The sequence below is a fragment of the Acipenser ruthenus genome, chromosome 14 (genome assembly GCF_902713425.1).
Source record: "Acipenser ruthenus chromosome 14, fAciRut3.2 maternal haplotype, whole genome shotgun sequence".
Lineage (NCBI taxonomy): Eukaryota > Metazoa > Chordata > Actinopteri > Acipenseriformes > Acipenseridae > Acipenser > Acipenser ruthenus.
The window spans coordinates 2318962-2343406 of record NC_081202.1 but is presented as its reverse complement, the minus strand read 5'-3'; the positions used below and the strand labels follow the sequence as shown (position 1 = coordinate 2343406).

At 40.1% G+C, this 24445-nt stretch overlaps 1 protein-coding gene across 3 annotated transcripts; it reads right to left on the bottom strand.

The window, feature by feature from the left end:
- Positions 1 to 10552: 10552 nt before the first annotated feature.
- Positions 10553 to 23717, bottom strand: LOC117419441 (L-lactate dehydrogenase B-A chain). 3 transcript variants are annotated; one of them, XM_058985553.1, is made up of 8 exons: positions 23666 to 23717; positions 15894 to 16026; positions 15447 to 15564; positions 14657 to 14830; positions 13510 to 13683; positions 12058 to 12175; positions 11642 to 11765; positions 10553 to 10867 (listed from the first exon to the last, which is right to left on the bottom strand). In XM_058985553.1, the coding sequence occupies exons 2-8, from the start codon at positions 16020 to 16022 to the stop codon at positions 10700 to 10702; spliced, it is 1005 nt and encodes a 334-aa protein (XP_058841536.1). In that variant the 5' UTR covers positions 16023 to 16026; positions 23666 to 23717; the 3' UTR covers positions 10553 to 10699. The 3 variants fall into 3 exon arrangements, with proteins under 3 accessions (XP_058841536.1, XP_058841535.1, XP_033888074.3); XM_058985552.1 differs by having other exon boundaries at positions 23679 to 23713; XM_034032183.3 differs by lacking the exon at positions 23666 to 23717 and adding an exon at positions 18468 to 18626.
- Between the last annotated feature and the right edge of the window lie 728 nt (positions 23718 to 24445).

The window sequence follows — 24445 nt, the reverse complement described above, 5'->3', positions numbered from 1 at the left end:
TATTAAAAACTGCTGTCTGTTCCTTCTTTACCTTGAATAGCACTCCTTTCGACCTGATTAGTGCTGAAAAGATAATGGGTTTTTAAAGTGTCTGTCTGCAGGGATTACATTAAACTTAATCCCGTGGATTTGCTGGTTCCAAAACGGGATACTCACGGCAGTAAAGAGCTCCCGGCTGAACTCCTGTCACTGAAAGACAAACTGCTCTGCCTATCCTGTTTCTGACTGCTGCAAGGGGCGACGCGCAAGAAGGTATGCATCGGTCATGACCGTTGAACTATGTGTACAGATGTGAACCTGCTACACTGAGCTGCGTATCGAAGATTTAACGCGTTCAGGGCTGCTTTAAATTATTATTATTATTATTATTATTATTATTATTATTATTATTATTATTATTATTATTATTATTATTATTTATAGATTTCAAAAGTATTTTCAGATGAGTTTTGATTTCAACAGGGTTGCATAACTAAATACATACGATTTACTGTTCAATGCACTTGTGTATATATCCCCTAATAGGCTTACTACCGGAGGTACACAGTTGAAACATGTGTCAATCAATTTAACAATGCCTTAAAAAAAGCATCTTTAATGCAAAGTGTTCGAATTTGCTGTTTTATTTTCTAATATATTTGCTATCGATATCAAATCCACACAATGATTTACATTATGTCGCTTCCAAATTTTCCGAGGGTTTGGTTGTTTCTCGACATGTTTTTCTTATTAGAGAGATAATTTAACAGAGGCTCAAGTTGACATTCACCTGAGGCAGATCATTGCTTGAGATTTGTCAGCAATGAGAAATCTCTCTCGTACGTCTTTGTTGCCATCTTGTGGCGAATGCTGCTTGTTACAATTTTACCGGTCCGCTTTATTAACGTGTTCTTATCGCTGAAGGAGGTTCAGACACTGAAGGCGACCCCTCTATGGTACTAAAGTTATTCAGGAAGTTGATGTACAAGCTAGTAAATGTAAGAATGTAATAATAACAGGTTACTGTGGGTATGATATGTTTAAAGCACAACGATAATATGCATGATAATAACATGGTAAATCAGTGTCAAGCCTTGTAAATTCGCATTAGTATCGTTCTCATTTTCCATTTTATAACCTCCAATAACGCAATCAGCATTAATGTTGTTGAAGCTGACACCCGGGATCCTTCAAGAAGCTGCTTGATGAGATTCTGGGATCAATAAGCTACTAACAACCAAACGAGCAAGATGGGCCGAATGGCCTCCTCTCGTTTGTAAACTTTCTTTTGTTCTTCTTCTTCTTCTTATTATTTATTTCTTAGCAGACGCCCTTATCCAGGGCGACATGACTAGTCTCGTCGTTTTAGTGATTTATTCAGGATTTTTCCTATTCATTTAAAAGTAAAGTGCTGGTGCCTAATCATTTCCGCTACTGTAGGTCACAAAGCAAATTGTCCCTTTTCTAAGTCATTGAAATATCTGAATATTTCTAATTTAAGTTTAAAATACAGACAAATAACCAAAATATCACCTAGACATGAAAAGTGGGGCCTGCGCATATGTATGAGAAATGTATGACATTTCAAAATATGAAAGGCGCTGAGCTGCACACACATTGGTCGGGTACTACGCAAAGCACTGCACGTGCACTGATTGAGTTTTCTGATACTGGAATTTAGAAGCGGGTTCGAATTTAGGATATAGGATTCCTTCCTTCCATTTTTGTAAAGGTTCTCCAGTCCAGGTGTTTGTTTAATTGAACCTGGGATTTTCATTGACTAATTTAAGACCCGATTGAAACAAGGACCTGGATTAGAACGGACTGAAAGAGCGAGCCACCGAGCAGCGCGAATGCTACCCTCGAGATAGCTCTCAATAATAACCACTAGGGGGCTCTCTAATATGCTCCTTCACATTGGAAATACAGACCTGCTGGGAATACTACTGCTCCTGCCACAGCCCGATGCAGTTCTGTAAGAGAGAATAGTCCAGCAAAACAATACACAGTACACAGTACACAGTAATTAGACACACCATGTAAAGCGTCATTATTGTGCAACCAAGTCTTACCGCTTGGTTGCACAATAGTATTCTGCTGTATTTTACATACAGATAGTCACAGTCAGCTAAGCCATGATTCCAAAGCGTACCGCAGTAAACTATAGCAAAAACAGACATGTAGCAACGATCTTTTCAAAGATACTTAACGTGCCCATCTTTACTACAGCATACCATATTTCACATCAGTCAATTTTAATACTGTAGTAAACTACAATATAGAGCATATAATTGGGATATTGCTGTAAATTATGGCAACTATAGCCAACTATAGTATTTACAGCCCAAAATCCAGAGTATACGTCAGTACTGATGCAATGTAATACGCTACACTGTAGTATTTACTTTAGAATACTGAAATAAATTGCAGTATTAAAAAAATATATAATAATCTCATGGTTAGAAAAAAGTGTTTTTCATTAAAAAAAAATGTATTTCGATATAGTTTATCTTTGCACTGATAGTGGGCTGTAGTTGTGGTTGAATTTGCTCACTGTTTGTCTTTATTTAATCCCAAACGCGAATGCTTTGGGTGAGGGAGGGGTTTGTGTTGTTGTATTCTATTAATAATCTGTTGTTTATATAAAAAGCATTGGCTACACCGCGCACACAAACATCTTAAATCACGTGTATGATAAGAACGGACCCGTGTTTAACTGTCTGAAGTGGAGCCGTGAACAGGTCTCTGGCAGCTATAAGCGAAACCAGATGAACAATAAAACAAAAAATGGGTTTCCTTTGTTGTGTAACAAACCGAAAATAAATAAATAAATCACGGACACATATTTACAATATCCTATTGTACTGTAATCAAAACAGCATTTCACTTGAGCCCGACTTACTCAGTTAAAGTACAATACAGGCAGTTTGTAAACCGAGGCGGGGTGTTCGCATTTATCCTGTAAAACGTGTCTGGAATATACTGTGTACAGCAGGGCAGGTACGCTATCACGTATGCTTTTCTTTTTTCTTTTTCCTTTTTAAAAGACACGAACAACAGCTAAGCAGACAAAGCCTTCTTCACCATTCTAAATGAATGCGAGTCCTGTTTCACTAACCTCACGCTTTTCTCAACGTCCTAGATTCTTGTAGGCGTCTCTGTTCACAATCCTTGACTTGTGTTATTGTTTGTTTGTTTGTTTGTCTGTTTTATAACTTAGTGAATCACTTGAAGACCGATTATCACAATAACACATCTAAATAATCGGCTTGTTTTGTTGTTGTTGTTGTTGTTGTTGTTGTTGATGTTACTTAAGTTATTTTGTTTATTGCAACGGCTTTAGCACATTGTAGTCACTGGTTGAGATAACATCGATACTGCAGTAACGTCTGAAAGTGTTTACTGATCATTTTAGACTGCATTGTAAAGTACAGATCTATATCGTGCCTCGCAAGACCAGATTCAACCACGTGTATCGTTTTTAATTCATCGCGTGTTTGGTACAATATTACTCAAATATACAGCTATGGTCAAAAGTTTTGCATCACCCTATATAATTAACTACATTTCTTCATAAAATCGAATGAAACCGGCTGAATAATGTTACCTTAACAATTTGAATTACATACCGCTTTGTAGTTTTCCATATACTCAAAAACTGACAATAAATGATAAATGTGACATTTTGAAATGTAACATGAAATACAGCACTATTATTCTGGCTTCTGGTAGACTTTTGCAATACAATTTTGTAGTTTCCTTGATTGCACGATGTGAAATTAAATATCTAAATTATGTTCATATTCAGTAGTTAAAAACATAATAATTATATCTCAATCCTAATGCAAAACGTTTGGCCCTAGCTGGTTCTGGGAAGGGTGGTGCGGGCACTTTGTATTTGTATTATGAGTGTACGGCTTTTAGATCGATTGATTTATTTATTACAGTTGTATAAAAGCTGGTTTTAGTTGCAAAAAAAAAAAAAAGAAAAGAAAGATGTTTATGTAGAAAAAAGTGAATGTGATTTACATAAAAAACGCTTCAAAGCTGGAGTGGGGGGGGGGGGGGGGGGGCACGACGGGGGTCAGAGTGCAACGACTAACACTAATGCTGTGTTTGTTTTAAAAACTCAAGTTGTTAATCGAGATCTCACCTAGAAGTAATAAAGGCGCTTGAAGGACTGCGCTACACATTTTCAGCACCTATTCAAAGTGGACAGTTCCTCCCCAGGCTGTACGAAATGTTCTCAATAGACGTATTGATTTTCATGTATAGTCTAGTCCCAAAAGTGAATGAGCTTGTCTTTTGAAGTTGAGTATATTCGTTCAATTAGTTTCAGAGGGAAACAAATCGAGTGTCTGTAAGCTTTGTTTAGCAAAGAAGGCAGCGCCTCTCCGTGAAGTACACCAGCGGGCAGCAGTTAGGACGCTCATTACCAGCGCTGCAGATCCTTTAAAAGCCACTCCGCGTGCTATTCACACACTTCATTTTCTTTGCAGAGAAGTAACATGAACAGGTTGGGGCTGTTACTAGCTACAGTTGTAGTTTGCCAGTATGGGACTCTCGGGAAAGCTGTGTATGGCGATTTATTACCCGACGAACACTTAGAAATTTCAGGTAAGTCTTTTTTTGGTCTGTTTCTTTAACATGAATAATAATAATAATAATAATAATAATAATAATAATAATAATAATAATAAATACATATAGTAATTTCGGTCGCATTTTAGATACATGCTAAACTAAAGTGAGTAGTATAATTATTTCATTACATATACCGGCTGATTTTTACAGGTGTTTCTCTTCTCATATGTCTCTTTCGTTCTCGATTTTGTAATGACATTTTTAGAAATTTGAAAGCAGTTTGTGTGAAATCGAAAAGATGCCCAGCCAAAACTCAGAAAAAAAAACATTATGCAAATAGATACATAGATAGGAAGCTTAATGTGGTACAATTGTACACGCAGGGACTGAAGAGGAATATCTTGCTGCTCTCCGATACTGGACTCCCGAGTCACTTACATTAGGCTACAGACATATACCGTATGTATTAGTGTGAAAAGTTTAAATCGAAGCAGAATGCATTGCGAACCTATACACGCACCACTATTAGTCGAATCCAGCTCCTACAGTTTTAGATGAATCTTTTTAATCTCAAATGCCATCATCGTTCAAACATATAATACTTGCTCAAATGTTTGAGTAGCTTGGTAAATTGTAACAAGTCTTCACAGTGCTGCACTATAACGTGATGCTTTGTCATTTTCTCATTATTTTCAAATAAACAGTTTACCATGGTAAAACACTAGCGAAGTGCGGCACTGCATAGTAAAAAGCATGGCATGGTGTAATTAAATGATTCAGTGTACTAACTCAGTCCTGCATGTGATTGTAAGGTAAACTACATGAATATTTGTATGAAACACAAACGGAGATTTCTGGAATCCAACACAAACTGGGGGATACATTTAGTACACAAAGTCTTTACTGTGGGCTGCAATAAACAGAGATTTTATTTTGAAGGCGAAAAACACATGTTAATTTTACAAATCCAGAACCAAAACAAAGTAACATCATATGTAATCTGTAAAACACTTTGAAGGTGTCTGTTTCTCATTCTGTAACAGAAAGGATCTCAGAGTCTCTCCCAGTAAAGGCACTTGTGAGTGAAGTGCAGGGACAGTCCTGCGTGTCTGTTTCTCATTCTGTAACAGAAAGGATCTGAGAGTCTCTCCCAGTAAAGGCACTTGTGAGTGGAGTGCAGGGACAGTCCTGCGTGTCTGTTTCTCATTCTGTAACAGAAAGGATCTCAAAGTCTGTCCTAGTAAAGGCACTGCTGAGTGGAGTGCAGGGACAGTCCTGCGTGTCTGTTTCTCATTCTGTAACAGAAAGGATCTCAGGGTCTCTCCCAGTAAAGGCACTTGTGAGTGGAGTGCAGGGACAGTCCTGCGTGTCTGTTTCTCATTCTGTAACAGAAAGGATCTCAGGGTCTCTCCCAGTAAAGGCACTTGTGAGTGGAGTGCACGGACAGTCCTGCGTGTCTGTGGGGAGGAAAATCATCTGGACACAGTTCAGCATTTGAACATTTTTTGCTTAGATTTGGAGGATTGGCTTGAAAGAGAGAAGGGATTTATCCTATTGATCTTATTATAGTTTCCCATAGTAAAAGCATAGCAAAGTGTAATAAAGCATAGTGAATCTATGCTAAAGCATAGGGAAGCATTGTAAAGAATTACAAGTTATGGTAAAGCATATGAATAAACATAGCCAATTAGGGTAAACTATGGTAATGCACAGCACTGTATAACCATTGGAAAGCAATGTAAAACTGCAAAATTACCGCTGTAAACTTTTATAAGTGGCAGCAGTGGGTTAGCATTCGACATGGACGTTTCAAATTGAGTAGAAAAAAGGTGGATGACACAGTTGATAAATAACGGATCAGCCACACAGGAATAAATGACAGTCGAGTGGATGCTTTGAAAATATACCCATGAATATTATCAACTATAAAAACATGGCAGAGTGTGGCAAGCTGAGAAATGACTTGACTGTGATTTCCAATGTCACCTTATAGACAAGTATGTTAGTGCATTGCAGCTCATCCGTGTGCAGGAGCTAGCCCTGCTCATCTGATACCAGCTCTGCTCACTCTTCCTCTACAGATCCTCTGAATCCAGCCAGCCGGTCAATGGGACCTGAAAGCAGCCCCCTTGTGAAGATCAGAGGAGTGGAGGCGGAACACTCGGCCGAGCCAGCCAGCCTGTGCTACTTTATCCAAGAGAGCGAGATTGAGAGTCAGATCTCCTGCAGACTCCGATTCACCAGGAGTAAATTTAACTTCAACCCATTTGGACTCCGCTATGGGAAACGGGACCAGGGTAGCGTGACAATGTCGCGGCGTCCAGTCTCCGGGAGCAGCACACTCCTGCCATACCTGCTGCATCTCAAACAAACCAGGCTGGCAGAGTGCGTGCAGTATGAGGACTGCTAAAGGGAGGGTGCACAGGTTCCATTGTATTGACATCAAAACAATTGTCTCAACCACGTGTATGATGCTCGTACCTTAGTGTTGTTTAATAATGGCAAGAATCAAATCAAATGGAATATTGTCATCATACTATGCCAAACTTAATGTCACGTTTGTATTTTTCATTCAGTCATTGTGATCATTTCATATGTCAGAGCTTGTTGTTTTTACTCAGTAAATGAGATAAATAAAGTTCTCCTTTAATATCGAGTGTGTGTGTGTGTGTGTGCGTGTATGTGTGTGTGTGTTGACTGCTAGAGTGCTGTAAAAAGATTTAGACTGCTTATCTTTAGGTATATATGTCACACTTCAATTTTACATGCATCTTGTGCATAGCTGCCTATCCCTTCACATCAGCTATGTCACACTCACAGGATTCTAGAGGTCTACCTTGAGATCTAGTTACTATTCGCTGTGCTCATCTCAAACATTGAATTTGGGGGAAATAGCTTGCAGGGTTAATGAAGGTTAAACAGCACACTTGAGAACACTGTGGATCAGCTGCAAGGTAAGAAGTTGTGGGAGGATGTTTTTGGCTCAGGATACAGATGAACAAGGAACTGATAAGGTGGTGGAATTTGACCTTGTTCAGAAGATGTTCTGAAGCTGAACATTGCTGACATCCCAAGAAATTAACATTGAGATATGGTTAAGAAAACAGAGAGCACGCAAAGTTTAGCTTCACACACACAGTTAAGCAAGATAGGCACTCATTAGTGTGAGTGAGAACAGCTACCTGAATCCTCTCCTGATTATTATTATTATTATTTTTATTTATTTCTCAGCAGACGCCCTTACCCAGGACGACTTACAGTCGTAAACAAAAAATACATTTCAAGAATCACAGTACAAGTATTTATACAATTAAGTGCAAGATAAAATACAATGACTTCAGTTCTAGCAAGTACAAGTATATGACAAAATACGATTCAATAACGGAGCAGATAACAGTGTCAGTGATAGTTACATCAGGATACGATTAAATACAAAATACTACAGATTAAATAACACTTGTGACAGATTACAGTACAGTACTCTGTAAAGTACAGGATTAAATGTAGTAAAATAGGGAGTAGATAAGTGCAAGTAAAGCACATTAAGGAAGAGTGATAAAGTGTCCAGAGGGAAAAGAGGAGTTCTACAGGTGCTGTCTGAAGAGGTGAGTCTTGAGGAGGCGCCGGAAGGTGGTCAGGGACTGGGCAGTCCTGACATCTGTAGGAAGGTCATTCCACCACTGCGGGGCGAGGGTGGAGAAGGAGCAGGCTCTGGAAGCAGGGGAGTGTAGAGGAGGTTCAGCCAGTCTTCTAGTGCAGGAGGAGTGGAGAGGGCGAGTGGGTGTGTAGGGAGAGATGAGGGTCTGGAGGTAGCTGGGTGCAGTCTGGTCAAGAGACCTGGAATGCCCGCTTTTTGTATTGAAGTGTCAATGAAGCAGTTCTTTAATAGGTAAGTTGACAATAATGCTGAAGAAAATCTTGACTTTACTTGACATTGTGTCACTCGTTCACAGACATCAATTAGTTTATTAGTTTCCTAACAAGCTCCAAGCGTGCCTTGCTTAACTGGCTGTTTTTTTAAATGTATAAACTGGCCCTTTTTGTAGACATCGTGTCCAAAAGCATTGATCAGTGTTGCCCTGAAACTGGAACCCAGGGGCCATATTCCTGAAAGTCTTCTTAAGATAAAACTTATTAAAGTTCTTAGGAAAATAGTTAAGATCTTCTTAAGATTGTTCTTAAGTTAAATTCTTCAATTTTTCTCATGATCTTCCTAAATTTCTTCTTAGAACTTCTTAAATATTGTCTTAAGAAAAATAATAATTAAAAAATCACCCTACATGTAAACGCTGGTAAACAGCGTTTAACATGTATTGTGATTTAGCTATAAATACATCACATAAAGTTAGGAACATCTTTAATTCTTTTTTTTAAGAATACTAATTGTTCTTAAGAAAAAAGATAAGAAAAAAGTTAAGAAAATACTTGACTTCTTTTCAGGAATAACAGTTTTTAACTTTAAAAGTTAAGAAAAAAGTTGGACTTAAGAATTTTTGTCTTAAGACAAAAGGAATACGAAACTATATATACTCCTTTATTGGTTTCTTAATGGACACCCATCTGGTAGATAAAAACATGGCAAACAATGGTCGCTCTTGTAAGTATAGTTTGTTTCAATTGTAAATTGAGTTGTTGGCAGTTTTGATGCTGTAAAGTTAACTGTGTATTTTGAGTTGAATTAATTATTTGCCAAGTCACAGCAGGCGGTTGACTCGATTAGACTCATTTACAAAGCCATTGTCTGATGCACACAGCTCTTGAACTCCAGGGCATTATATATGCACTGACACTAACCTAGTACACCACTGTTCATATTATATATGCAGACGCTAACCTAGTGCATTAGTGCTCTGATTATAGATGCACTGACACTAACCTAGTGCACCAGCGCTCTGATTATAGATGCACTGACACTAACCTAGTGCACCAACGCTCTGATTATAGATGCACTGACACTAACCTAGTGCACCAGCGCTCTGATTATAGATGCACTGACACTAACCTAGTGCATTAGTGCTCTGATTATAGATGCACTGACACTAACCTAGTGCACCAGCGCTCTGATTATAGATGCACTGACACTAACCTAGTGCACCAGCGCTCAGATTATAGATGCACTGACACTAACCTAGTGCACCAGCACTATATATGCACGGATACTAACCTGGTGTGCCAGCGCTCAGATTATATATGCACCAACGCTGACCTAGTGTGCCAGCTCACCGAAGGACCTCATCACCAAAGAACTGGTAATCTAAACTGTGGTAGTCCCAACGAGGACCAGTTTATTAAAAATCAAAAAAATAAATAAAATAAAATAGACAATGTGAAGGCTTCAACTCCAGCCCAGTTTTGCAGACATTTCTCTTTTTTTCTAATTTGTGCTCTCATTCCTCCTGTACCTGTCCGCTTTTACTTCCATTTTGGCACCATCCTTCTCCTGTATCCATTTTGACTTCCTGTCTTCAACTGCTCCCTATCATGACTAACTTTAATATCCCTGCAATCCTCTGCTCTCATGCCCATCCTCTCCCTCCCACTGCAAATCTAACTCCCTGCTGCTCCCCCTTTTTATTTTCTCATTTGAACTTTCTCTTACTCCTGAGTTAACAGTGTTTTATAACTGCTATTATCAGTAATGCGGTATTTTGTAACTAAGTCACCCTGGCTAAATAAGAATGGTTAACTTTGATAAATGCAAATGGAAAATGCATTGTTGCGGTGGGGGGTGGGGAGGGTGTGAGAGAGAGAAAGAGGATGAAATAGTGCTAAATGACAAAAAAAACAGCATGGAAAAAAACACCATCTACAAGGGTTGAAAAAGCTCAATGAAATGAAAAGCAGCATTACCAGCTCTGTCCAGGACACACCAGGACAGATCCTTGCTGGAATATACAGCTGGTTCCATGTCATGTCTGATGTTTGCTATTAATATCAGTATAGGGTCTGGTTAATGCAGAATATCATATCAGAAGACACTGTACACTAGTTACACTATTTTAACACCTTTAGCAGAGCAGGTATTTTAATATTTCCAACACACACTGACAAACACATTCCATGTATTTATTTCATGTTGGTAATGAACAGCATGTTAGGTAGCATTGTAATGTGGCGTCAGGAGGCCCGTCTCTGGCTACAGGTCCTTCAGATCCTTCTGGATCCCCCACAGGGTGTCGGCGCTCTTCTTCAGTTTGGCCACCTCCTCTGCATTCAGAGTCATGTTGATCACGCTGCTCACCCCGCTGTTGTTGAGCACGCAGGGCAGGCTCAGGTACACGTCTTCGTTAATACCATACATGCCCTGCAGCACAACACATCCAGTTAGTAAACCACATGCCTTATTTTCAAAGCGTTTAATTCAGTCTCCAAGACACCCCTGTTTAGACTGCACTTGTAGATCTCTTGATCTACCCCGCCAACCATGCACTGGACTTGCCAGAGTGACGCACCATGTTCTGGACCCTCATCTAATGCACTATCCTTGCAGTACTATTATTGTAGATAAAACTTTTTGTAATCTTAACCAGCATCCTAGTTCATATTGTATTTCAGTCATACTATTGCACCAACTGCAAAACTATACTGCGTTTAAATATTAACCTTGCATTGTAACCCTGTAAGACGCATTGGATAAAAAGACACCTGCCAAATAAATACAATAAGTAATCTAGATAAAACAATAAGTCACTAAACAGGGTGAGAATTCGAAGGCCAACCCTCAGATTTCAACACTCCCAGTAAGAGTACAGCTGCTGATCCAATAGGGTGACCCTACTGCACAGTTACACACTTAAAGTAAATCTGTGAAATGGAAAAAATCGCTCACAGTACTTTGCCTTCTGTTTGACAATGCACAATACAATTGTCCCATAGGTAAAAGGAGTTTGTTTTTATGCAATAGAATTTAATGTCGCATCAATCATTAACCTGCAATGAGAACATTATATACACTTCAGTTATATACACACGTCATAAGACGCCATGACCCGACATACTAATGGGATGAATGTTAGTAGCAAGGAACCCGTTTAAACAAACCCCTCGCAATGACTGCAAGATGAGGTCTTGTTCTCACCTTGACCATGGTGGAGACGGGGTGAATCCGGCTCAGGTTCTTAGTCAGGGACTCCGTGAGGTCAGCGACACTCATGCCGATGGCCCAGTTTGTGTATCCCTTCAGCTTGATCACTTCATAAGCACTGAAACAAAGCCACACATCCAAATTTAAAGCAGATTCCCCCCCCCACACCCACGAGCTTTCTATCAACTACAGGTATCCCCATAGACACAGCACTCAAGGGTGATCTTGGTTCTCACATGGAGGAAGCGAGTGGATTGCTGGGTCATTGCTCTGCTGTACCAGAGTGCCACCTGTGGACCGGTGTATCTGGAACTCCAATAACGAGTTGTGTAGCTGCACGGCCCTGCCCCCATCTTTCCCAAATTCATTATTTTCCTGAAATTGTAAATAGCCAGGTGCACTGAGTGTACCTATCCACCACCATCTTGTGGGTTTCCTTCCAGCCTTCCTTGTCCTGGTCTGTGCCAATGTCAGGGTTCAGAGTCTGGAGGTTCACTCCCGCCACGTTAGCACCGCTCCAAACAGGAACTGCAGGAAGAGAAGAGCAGGATGCATTGAGGCGCCAGCAACAGCTGCACTGTATGCTACTTTACCAGGCTACACAGTGTAAAATCAAATCATTCAATACAGCATAGTCCCGTCTGCACCGCCATACCTACAATACAACTGAACAGAAAAGGGGCAGTGGACCCCAGAGCCTGCGAGTCGACTCGCAGTGATTGGGAAGCATGCAGTGGCAATCAATTACAATATAAAACCATGGGGGGGGGGGGGGGGGGGGGGGGGGGGAGAAACACGCCACACACACACACACACACACACACACACACACACACACACACACACACACAGGCGGCCAAGCAGTTTCGAAACAGTGTTCATATAGAGAACCAGACGACATGTCAAAAGACTTTACTTTCCAATTAAAGATGAGTAAAAGGAACTTATTGACCTCACCATTTATTATTTAATTCAAGATACACAAAAACGGTCCCTTCACCAGGTAAGTGAATGAGAAAACTGTGCAGATAGTTTACATTTTAAAGAGGATTAAAAGTAAACACATATTAATAGGTGCGCTATGGACCTTATATTGTCCTTTAACTGGTTACTGTACCTACTGGGTTGTACTCCAATCTCTCAGCTGCAAGGATGGTGGAGAGTGTGTAGATGTACCTCGGACGTTTAATCCACATCACTCAAAACTAGAACAGTACCGGACTGCGACGTGTAGATTATAGAGTGGACCGGTGGGCTAGGCTAAACTCAATGTGCTCTGTGCTTGTACTTAGTGTCTAGACTTTCTGTACTGCCTTCTGGCTGGAGGGACATCAAACCAGTCCGTGCATGGTTACAATATGAACTGGATGTAGCCGACTGTTCTAGAAGAGATTTTCCAAGCTGGCCCCAGGTTTATCAATTGTTTCCAAATGAAATCAAATCACAACTGAGGATTCAAAATTCAGTACACTTTATCCTGTGTCCAGATGTCAGTCCTGTGATACTTTCTTTACATGCATCTTATCGTAATAGGTCTATTGTTTGCATCTTGATCCAAGACCAAAAGCACAGAGCTCTTGTAGTTCACCACATGGTACTCAAATGAATACATTTGTTATATAGTTGGTATGAATACTTTCCATAACTCATTTTATTTGTCTTAAAAATCTAAGTCCCCTCATTGATAATTTTATCCTATTATGCATCATACAAGTAGCCCCATCGCATGTATTGTGATCCATTTCATATCGTGACCTGCATAGGATACATACTGCGACATTATCGTTACACCCATATTGAGGAGCTTTTGCAAAACACTGATTTGTCAAACAGGAATTGGGCTGCATGCTAGCTGTGCCTACCACTGGAATCTCCGTGCTCTCCCAAGATCCACCCGTGGAAGCTGGTTGGATGGACGGACAGTTTTTCAGCCATGAGGTAGCGGAAACGGGCAGAGTCGAGGTTGCACCCACTTCCGATCACACGGTGCTTTGGGAGCCCGCTCAACTTCCAGGTGACGTAGGTCATGATATCCACTGAAAAAACCAGCAAGAAAGCATTGAATCTCTGGAAATAGAGGAAGACTTGGAGCAGGTAAAAAAAAGAAATAAAATGAAGTGTTCACTGTACAAACTGCTTGGCTAAAAACAGCCATACTGATGACCAGCGAGAGAAGAACTGCAACATCAAGCAAGTCATGTTTATGAAGAATACAAATCTGACCAAACAGCAGCTTAACAGGTGAATTATAAAAGAATGCACCCTTTTAGAAGTACCACAGTAGTCGCACAGCATCCCCATGGTTATACCATGCATTCACCAGAGTTTACCTTGCTTGCCATGTTTATTTCTATGCCTTAGCACACCTTGCTATTCTTTACAATGATAACATATGCTTTAACTGTGCTTTATTATACAGTTATGCTTTTACTGTGGGACACAAAGGTAAACCCAATACTAGGAGCACACTAAACCTGTTTCATTCTGATCATATGTGCTTCTAAATCAGAAGAGCAGTGTTGTGGAGGCCCATGAGCTCATGAACCGTCTGCTGGACATCACGGATCGAAACCATTAGCAGGGCTTTGAACCGTCTGCTGGAACAGCTAATGTGGCGTTGTGAAATGGACTTTGCCAATGTGCACAATGAAGATGATCAAAATAATGCCAGAGTAATCATTTACAAATGGTTTAATTATTTTTAATAGGGTGCTCCGATTATCTTGGCGGATAATCATAAGGTACCTTAGGCTATATTTCCAAAGCGTTTACTCCAGTCTTTTTTTTTTTTTTTTTTTTTTTTTTTTTTTAAATGGAGAAACAAAACACCAGTTAAAACAAGTGTAGAACCAAACTGGGTAATACTTTGTTTCTCATTTGGTAACATTAAATATGAATTCTCCGTTAAATAGGAGTTCATTAAAGACTGGAGTAAACACTTTGAAAACATGGTCCCCTTTTGTTTCAATGTGGGTCTCAACAGCATGAACGAAGTGGCTTCCTCTGTACCTGGATTTGACACCACCACCAGGATGCAGTTGGGGCTGTGCTTGACAATCTGTGGAATGATGTGCTTGAATATGTTGACATTCCTCTGCACCAGGTTCAAGCGGCTCTCTCCCTCCTGCTGACGAACCCCAGCCGTGACAATGACAATACGAGAGCCTGCTGTGACCGTGTAATCTGAGAACCAAGAGACAATGCAGCACACTCAAATCACAACATGAAAACCAAGAGCAAAGCGACACACAACCCAGTACTGAGAAGAGGAAGGCTACTACCAATAGCTTAATGCAATTTAATTTCCATTTGCAATTCTGTTTGCAATAATTCTGAAAAGTCCCATTTCTCCAATATTGACTGTTCTGTATCCATATCAGCTATTTGACTGTTAGCCAAATTCCTGTACTACAGGAATTCAATTTGTGTTTTACCATCTGGCCTGCTAAAATAACAAATCCACAAGTTAATGTTGTGTTCACTATGTAGTTGCTGCTTTTGTGTCTATTGTAGCCAATGTGGTCCATATGTACTTGATTGATCGAGCCCAACACCCTTGATAAATTAAAGGACTTCCTCAGACCAAGCCTGATATTTATGGACCTGTTGCTTACCGTGGATAAAATTCATCAATAAATCTATTAGTTTCGGAATATCAAACTGGATTTTATTTAAAACACTTCATAAAAAATAAAAAATAAAAAAACCACCACACACCTCTCTCCTTCCTACACAACTTTTTGAACTCCAGAGTTCAAGCTTTATGAACAGAGCCCAATGTTTCATTCATAAAGTTCACCTTTATCTGCTACAATTTTGGGGGTTTTGAGGAAGAGACTCCCGTGCTGAAGATCCATCATTTCTCCCTTGAGTCTGTCCTCAACCACATCCACTAGGGCCAATTCATCGGGAAGTTCCTAACAGAAATGGAAAATTACACTGCTGACCAACTAAAAGTGACCAAGATAGATGTCTATCTATAAAAACACACACAAAAAAAAAAAAAAAAAAAAACACAACCTCTCCACCCACACAATACCACCTACTGGAAATGGTATCCAGACAGCATATACAGGCAAAGAAATCCAAAAAGGCAGTCAACTCCAGCTTTAATATTTATATGCTAATGTGATTGCTTATCAATCATAGTGCCAAAACACCAAGGTACACGAAGATAGTGTTCATTTCAAGCTCAACCATATCAGCTGGTTTCTAAGCTAAGATGAGCCAGTGAAGCCGCTCTCACCCGTAAGAGAATGCTGATGGCACAGGCCATGCCGACTTGGCCAACGCCTACGACTGTGACCTTGTTCCTGGGACCCTCAGATGCTCCTCCGGCGATCGGGGTGATCAGCTTCTCCTGCACGGTAGCCATGATTCTAGAACAAGACCAGGCAGACAGAACGACTAATTCAGAACTACCTTAGCATCATGAAACATTAAACAGCTTGTAGTGTTTCTTGCAGTATTAAGAGAAAATGCATTGCACCATAGACTGCAGTACTAGCACATGTATCCCCAGATTTAGATATTAAACTGGGCTGTTAAATGGACTGGTGGATTTCTCCATGTGAAAATCTAATTAGAAGTTAACACAGGTGTCTATCTCCCTGGGACACCTGCTAGTGTTTTATACAATGGTTTCTTACTTTAGCACCCCTTCACCGATCAGACTAGCATTACGTTTTGCAGATCATGATTTTTGCAGTGAATTGCCGTGCTTACCTGCAATTTACCTCATTTGTCTTTACTTTAAAACACATTCACAATTGTTTTACTGCACAAATGTTTTCTTAACATGGCATATCGCAAAGCAGTTATATGGTGCAACATTGATGGTGCACAATTTTTTTGCTTTAATGAGATTACATTAACGGGGTCACTACAAAGGAAAGTAGTAAAAAGCACTGGGATTTAATGCTGCCTAAAAATAGTCCTGATCTTGAGTATCTGCCAACAATTTCCACAAGTGGTACATACTTAAAGCAAGGTCAAACACAAAGTTAGCACTGGCACAAGCAATTGATAAGTGTCACTAATGCAAACTTGCAGTTTCCAAGATAAGCCACAACTTTGATCAGTCCTGGATTAAAGTGGCCAATTATTTCTAGCAGACACCCTTACCCAGGGAGACTTAGTTGTATAAAAAAAATAAATAAAAACAAAAAACAAAACACACACACAACCAACAGTACAATTAAGATCAAAATACAAATGACTTTAGTCCCAATAAGAGCAAATACAAAACATAGTACAATTTGATATCGGGGCAGTTCAAGAGCAGATAACAGTGTTGATAGATACATCAGGGTTAGGTACAAGTGCAAGTGAAATACAAAATACTACAGATTTGGGGCAGGATTAAATACAGTAAACTAGAGAGCAGATAATGCAAGTTAAAGTGCATTAAAAGGCAGAATGCTACATTGTCCAGAAGGGAAGAGTTGAGTTTTGCAGGCGTTGTCTGAAGAGGTGTGCCTTGAGGAGGCGCCAGAAGGTGGTCAGGGACTAGGCAGTGCGGACATCCGTAGGAAGGTCATTCCACCACTGCGGTGCGAGGGTGGAGAAGGAGCAGGGGAGCGTGGCAGAGGTACAGCCAGTCTTCTAGTGCAGTCAGAGTGGAGAGGTCAGGTAGGGGTGTAGGGAGAGATGAGAGTCTAGTCAAGGCATCGGTAGGCGACTACATCGGGAGTCTTGAACTGGATGCAAGCAGTGATCTGGAGCCAGTGGAGTGAGCAGAGCAGCATAGGAGAAGCGGGGCAGAGAGTTCACCTGGCGAGCAGCGGCGTTCTGGATTTGCTGGGACTCGGCCATGGCTATATGTAAATAGTACCAGACTGCTTGGTAGTTCATACAGTTTAAACTGCTCTTTGCAGTCATTTACCCCAGTTAAAGACATGCCCCTAATTAAGAGGACAGTCAAAGTATAAATCTTGTTAATTGCTGGGATTAGATCACACCTCCACACTGCAAGTACCATCCCTTTAAGGACATCAAGGTCAAAGGAGCCGGTTACAGTAATGCACTAGATAGCAAACACATCAGTGGTCACAATATGGTTACAGTATCTGAAATTACACTATTTATTGAATATCCTCAAATACACCTTATTAGAACACCGAGAAATATGAAGTCCTTCTTTCGTCCTTGACTCCCTGCAAGGCCAGACTGCACTGTGCTATCAGATTAAACAATGCAGGCTCTGGCTGTTTCACTTGAATGCTTTTGCATTTTTTCTGAACCCAAAGATTACTTTCTTGGCCCCAGCACTGGACCCTGGCCAGGAAGAGAGTGTGATTCAGAGAGCATGCCAAAGCGGCTAGAGAGAGAATACTGCATTAAATCAAAACAGAGTTACCCTTAGTAACAATAGCAGAATTAAATAAATAAAAACTTCAAATTCAGTTATTTGGCCTGGAAATGGCCACGTACAAGTGAAAGCTTCGTTTCACGTCGGGGGGGGGGGGGGGGGGGGGGGGGGGGGGGACCAAACAAAAAACAAAAACGACGGTTTTCTAACTAGACGGTTTATGCAACAACTCCAGCCATTAACCCACGAGTCTCCAGTGATTAGTTCGGCGAGCTATTGCTGTACTGACTGTACGCCTCTGCTGACAGGGTGCTTCTCTTCATTGCATTACAACAATTTATTCAGGTCTTTATTTATGAACTCATTGTTTTGTTATTTAAAAACCACAGCATTAAGAAACTGCAACAAATTATTAATTGCACGTCAAAGCGATTCCTGTACATTATACAAGTGTTCTTCCGAATATTTTTATAGTAAATGCGTGGCAAACATAAAATAGCAGATACATACGTTTGGTTTGCAGAGACAGAGCGCGAGCTGGTTCCCCCTCGATTCTTGAAAGAATAGAATGACCAGCAGCAGGCGACGCAATTACAGTACCTGGTACTTGGCTAGACTACACGAAAGAGCTCAAGTTAGAAGTGACGCTGTTGGAGGCGTGATGAGAATGTTAAGCAGCTTTATGTCGAGTCCCGGTAACTGCACACAGTTTCCACGTAGAAGCTCTTGAGGGAATGCGGAGTATGTTGACCGAAGGCGGATTCCGGCTCCTTATGGAGGAGCTTTGGTACAGATCCAGGTTAGTCCTTCATCTGGAATGCTGTCTGGGCTCAAAGCAGGCTAGAGGACACAAAGGGCTTGCAATGCATTTAATATCCGATTTTCTCTGATCTTTTAGTAAAACGTGCTGTACTGAGATATTTGACATTAAATACTGCAGTCTAAATAAAGATGGTGAATAGTAGAGTGGTCATTGAATAAAGCCGTGTCAAATAATTCATACCCTGCACAGTTGATCACTAATAAAAATAAATAATTTTTAAAATTGACCGTGTGCCCACTTTTGGTACCAGGAATTAGAGTGACCAGTGTAGATAACCAGCTCAGGTGTGTGTCAAACTCCTAGGAAAAGCAAGAATGCATTAAACTGCTATGCTGGGAGAGTCTTATTTCTAGCCCTGCCATATAAAAACATACCATTTGGAAGTACCAAAACACTGCAATTAGACCAGGAACACCAACTGTAGCTGGTTTACCCAGGTTTGCCATTTATTTAATTAATTTTCATATGCTTTACCATACCTCTGAGCTTTAGTGTTTCCCTATGCTCCAACTGGACTTTTACATTTTTCTATGCTTTTATAAACGAGTGAAAGGCCACTTCATATATTTAATAAATGTGCTGGGCAACCACTGTGTCCCCCCTACGCAGGGCTGCATTTAATACTAAACCTGTTTTGGCAAACTTGAGGAGAATCAAAGACTTAAACATGACACATTTACAACACAGTCAACTATACCACACCCAAGAGTAGAAAGTGAAGAGGAACCAATTGTAAACAGGTTCTTTATTACAAGATGTTACAGAGATCGCTGCCAATGGAACATCTTGGCAATACCGTTAGAGTTCAGCAAGTGTTACCCAACAGTGCAGAATTCCTCCTGAAACCTATGCAGTAGGATATTCAATGAGGATGTTAACAAAGTCAGACTTCTGTAAAACACCAATACTGTTCCAGTTCAATACCATGGTAAAGCATGACAGTGTAGGAGACTCGTCAGTTAGTCTGAGCCAATCAGAAAGCATCATTCTGACATTAATCTTGGAATGCAGCAAATAATGCAAACATATGACGCACATATACTCCATTGCTAGTTTAACAAACAAAATAAACTTCATAGTTCTGCAGTCAGCAGCCAGACTGGCCTGTGCTCTTCCAGCTGGTTCAGTGGTAGAACAATGGAGCAGTTTAATTAGTCTGAAAGTGCTGGCAAATACATAGAGTGCTTAGCATTGGAACATCTGAATGGTCGGAGTTGTTTTTGACCTTCTAGATACAGTAGTTTATATGGGCACTCCATTTATAGGCTTTATGCCAACACATCTGATCTGTGTGCAAATAAAATACTCTGTCCTCTATCCTGAAGATCAGTAGCCTAGTACACTTCTGTGCATGTCTGAATCCAACTGCTTTATTGTTAAATTATATATAAATGCACACCTTGGATCAGAGAGATTTTACAAAATATTGGTGCAATTTAACACTGTGGTTCATCCTTTGTGATATTGCCACAATGTGATGTCCAACATGTACTCTTCCAAACCTATCAAATACATTCCTTTGGAACCTTCTCTGAGATTCACCCATCCATCCCTCATGCAAGCAGAGACCCGCTCTCCTTACATTTCAGAGCTCAAAATACTACACCCAGCTTCTCAGTTCAATTTGTTACAGAAAACATCTTTATAAAATAATTGGTTCCAATATAAAAAGGATCACAACGTTCCTTACACCTGCTTTCTATTAAAGCAACATTGACTAGTGTACAATCTCCAACCTGTACACAATCTTCAGATTCATGTACAATCTTTCTAACCTGTACACATTCCTGTGAAGTTGTTTTTGAAGTCCCTTCTGTGTGTGTCCCTTCTCATAAGCTCCAATAATCTTTGCCATTGTCCTAAAAGATGTTACTTTTAAAAAGGACTAAAAAAAAAAAAAAATCCTCAACCAGTCCTAAAATCAAACAATTATCTTTCTGCTTAATTGTCCTCTATAAATAGTTCTCCTGCTTTCTCTGTATCAGTTCCCTGTGGTCTCTTCCAAGGTCTGTAGAATAGGCTGCTAAACCCACAGGTTTAACAAAATTGTATTTGGATACAGATATCTATCTACACACACATACAGTGCCTTGCAAAAGTATTCAGACCCCTGACCAATTCTCTCATATTACTGAATTACAAATGGCACATTGAAATTTCATTCTGTTTGATTCTATTTTAAAACGCTGAAACTCAATCTATTGTAAGGTGACATTGGTTTTATGTTGGGAAACATTTAAGAAATAAAAAACTGAAATAGCTTGCACAAGTATTCAACCCCTGTGCTGTGGAAGCTCCCAGTTTACACCGATGAAAGAAATTGCCCTAACGAGGACACAGTTACCTTACCATTGGCCTCCACCTGTGAACCATTAAAGTTCCTGTCACATTTTCTGGATAAAAACCCCCACTGTTGAAAGATAATTGGTCAGGCTGTGAATCTGAAGGAAAATGAAGACCAAAGAGCATTCTACAGAAGTTAGAGATAAAGTAATACAAATGCATAGATTAGGGAAAGGGTACAAAATAATATCTAAGTGTTTGGATATCCCAGTGAGCACAGTTGGATCAATAATCAGGAAGTGGAAGCTGCATCACACCACCCAGGCACTGCCAAGAAAAGGCCGTCCCTCAAAACGCAGCGCTCAAACAAGGAGACTTGTGACAAGCCACAGAGAGACCAACAATCACTTTGAAAGAGCTACAGAGTTCAGTGGCTGGGAGTGGAGTAATGGTGCACCAGTCAACCATATCAATAACACTGGCCTGTATGGGAGGGTGGCAAGAAAGAAGCCGCTACTCAAAGTACCATCTGAAAGCACGTCTGGAGTTTGCCAGAAAGCATGAGTGACCCTGCTGCAATGTGGGAAAAGGTTTTGTGGTCAGATGAGACCAAGATAGAGCTTTTTGGCCAAAACTCAAAGTGCTATGTGTGGCGCAAACCTAACACTGCCCATGCCTCAAGACACACCATCCCTACAGTGAAATATGGTGGTGGCAGCATCATGCTGTGGGGATGCTTCTCATCAGCAGGGACTGGGCATCGTTAAAATTGAAGGAAGAATGGATGGAGCAAAATACAGGGAAATACTGCAAGAGAACCTGCTTCAGTCTGCTAAAAAACTGACGCTTGGGAGGAAATTCACCTTTCAGCAGGACAATGATCCCAAGCACAATGCCAAAGCAACATTGGAGTGGCTCAAGAACAAAAAGGTGAATGTCCTACAGTGGCCCAGTCAAAGTCCTGATCTCAATCCCATGGAGAATCTATTTGAAAATTGCAGTCCACAAGCATCGTCCAACCAACCTGAACAACCTGGAGCAAATCTGCCAAGAAGAATGGACCAAAATTACTCTGACACTGTGTGCAAAGCTGGTACATACTTGCCCCAAAAGACTTAAAGCTGTTATTGCAGCGAAAGGTGGCTCTACCTAATATTAATGTGTGGGGGTTGAATACTTATGCAAGCAAGATATTTCAGTTTATTTCTTAAATATTTCCCCAACATAAAAACCAATGTCACCTTACAATAATTGATTGAGTTTGTGTTTTAAAATAAAATATCAAACAGAACAAAATTTCAATGTACCATTTGTAATTCAGTAATATGAGAGAATTGGTCAGGGGTCTGAATACTTTTGCAAGGCACTGAAATTATACACACACACACACACATATACACATACATACACACACACATGTAAAATTTTTATATTGTATTAAAGGCTTTAAATATCCAGGATCCATAATTCATAACACATGAAAGAGTAAAAGCTAGTCCTCCACATTAAAAAAACAGACAGGTAGCATGAACAAAAGCAGCAGAACAAATGAAACACATGTATTGTTATATAGAATCCACAGTACATAAGACAGCTTAAACTGCACCAGAGGAACACATAGCACCTGGACTCTGACCTGCACCAAACAATTAAATTCACACCAACATCCCAAAACAAGACAACAGTCTCCTTGTGATACTGCAGATTTGCACTCAAAGTACACTGGGACGTACAGTCTCATCTCATTCATTGTGTTTGAACTTTAACAATGTTACACATGCTTGGAGAGTACGATCCCACCCAGAAACCAAACTCCTAAATCATTTCCTAATAAACAGAATTCAGAGCAGCAGCGTACTCAGAGTGCTGTGTGTGGAGCTTGTTCAGCTTCAGTCCCCGCTGGAATGCAGGATTTGAGGAACTAGCTGGAGAAAGGCATCATACTGGATTACACAAGCATACACAAAAAGGAGTCAGCCCTGCTATGCTCAGATGGTTCAGAATGTAGTATAGACTTATTTTAACATTGTATTGATTTGGAGTGAATCATGCATCTTTTACCAGACAAACTTATAACCACGTCATATTATACTGCAGCTATTTTAATGGTAACCATGAAACAAAACCCATGGAAATAGCAATATAATAAATATTAAACCTTTTATACAGCACCTTTCATAGTGGAACACCATCACAAACTGCTTTACAGAGGTAGGCTGTGAACTGTGCATTATATGTAGAGTCACTTACAAGTGGACATTAATGTAACACCTAATCTACAGGATAGAGCAAAAGGAGGTTAAGTGACTTGCTCAGGGTCACACAACAAGTCAGTCAGTGGCAGAGATGGGATGTGAACCAGTTACCTTCTGGTTACAAGCCCTGAACTTTAACCACTGAACCAAACTGCCTCCATAACATAGTTCAAATAAATAATCTTAATGAAAACTTTGAACATGCAATTACATTCCCACCAATTACTGTGCTTAAAACCCTTTTATGCACAAAATATTAAATAGCTGTAAAAATGTGGAAACAAATATTTATTTAAAAAATAAATAACCCAAACAAGGTACAGAGTCAAAACAAAAACAAGCCATACCATTCCCACCAACCTGTTGCAGCTGTGCATTACCCTTCACCAAACCCTCCTCTCTCACCTACAGGGACTTGCTCCCTTTATACCATGTATCTGGGACTTAATTGATGACAATTATTCAATCAGGAGCCAGCCACATTCCACAGGTGTATCTGACAGGGACAGAATTAACCCCATCCCTGCCAAACTTAAATAGATTTTTTTTCATTGCTTTATATGGAGAAGAAATGGCATCCTCATATGAGGACCTGATACATTTGCATCTTTCACACGTCCCTCTATATATAAAGACCAGAAGAGAGGTTTTATATCCGTCCCCATATGAGGTCAACATGCATGAAAGAGTTACAAACAAACTGCTGAAAAGCTGCCTTTGAATATTAACACCATATTAACACTAATTTAAAAAGCAAGCTACAGCTCTGTGTTTGGGACTTATCATTAGTTGCATTCTTGTGGAAGTCACATGACATATTTATTAGTATCAGAAACATTAACCTTGAGTTATGGCAATAGAAAGCCAGTGCTATCACCCCCAGCCCCGCACACATACAATACTGCAATAAACACATACATAGTAAACAGTGAGAAGCAAACAAGACATTAGAGCAGGAGTCTCCAGCCTGGTCCTGGAGAGCTACTGTGGCTGCTGCTTTCCATTTCAACCAATCTCTCATTTACTTAATTGCACCTATTATTGGCTTAATTAGTGAAGATTAACAGGTGTTCCAGATCTTCAGCCACTGATGATGTAATGACACATATAAAACCTGCTGGAAAGGG

Coding starts and splice junctions, on each gene's coding strand:
- LOC117419441 (XM_058985552.1), bottom strand. Junction 15,565..15,893: donor CCATCAGCATTCTCTTACGG/GTGAGAGCGGCT, acceptor CATTTCTGTTAG/GAACTTCCCGATGAATTGGC. Junction 14,831..15,446: donor CAAAATTGTAGCAGATAAAG/GTGAACTTTATG, acceptor CTTGGTTCTCAG/ATTACACGGTCACAGCAGGC.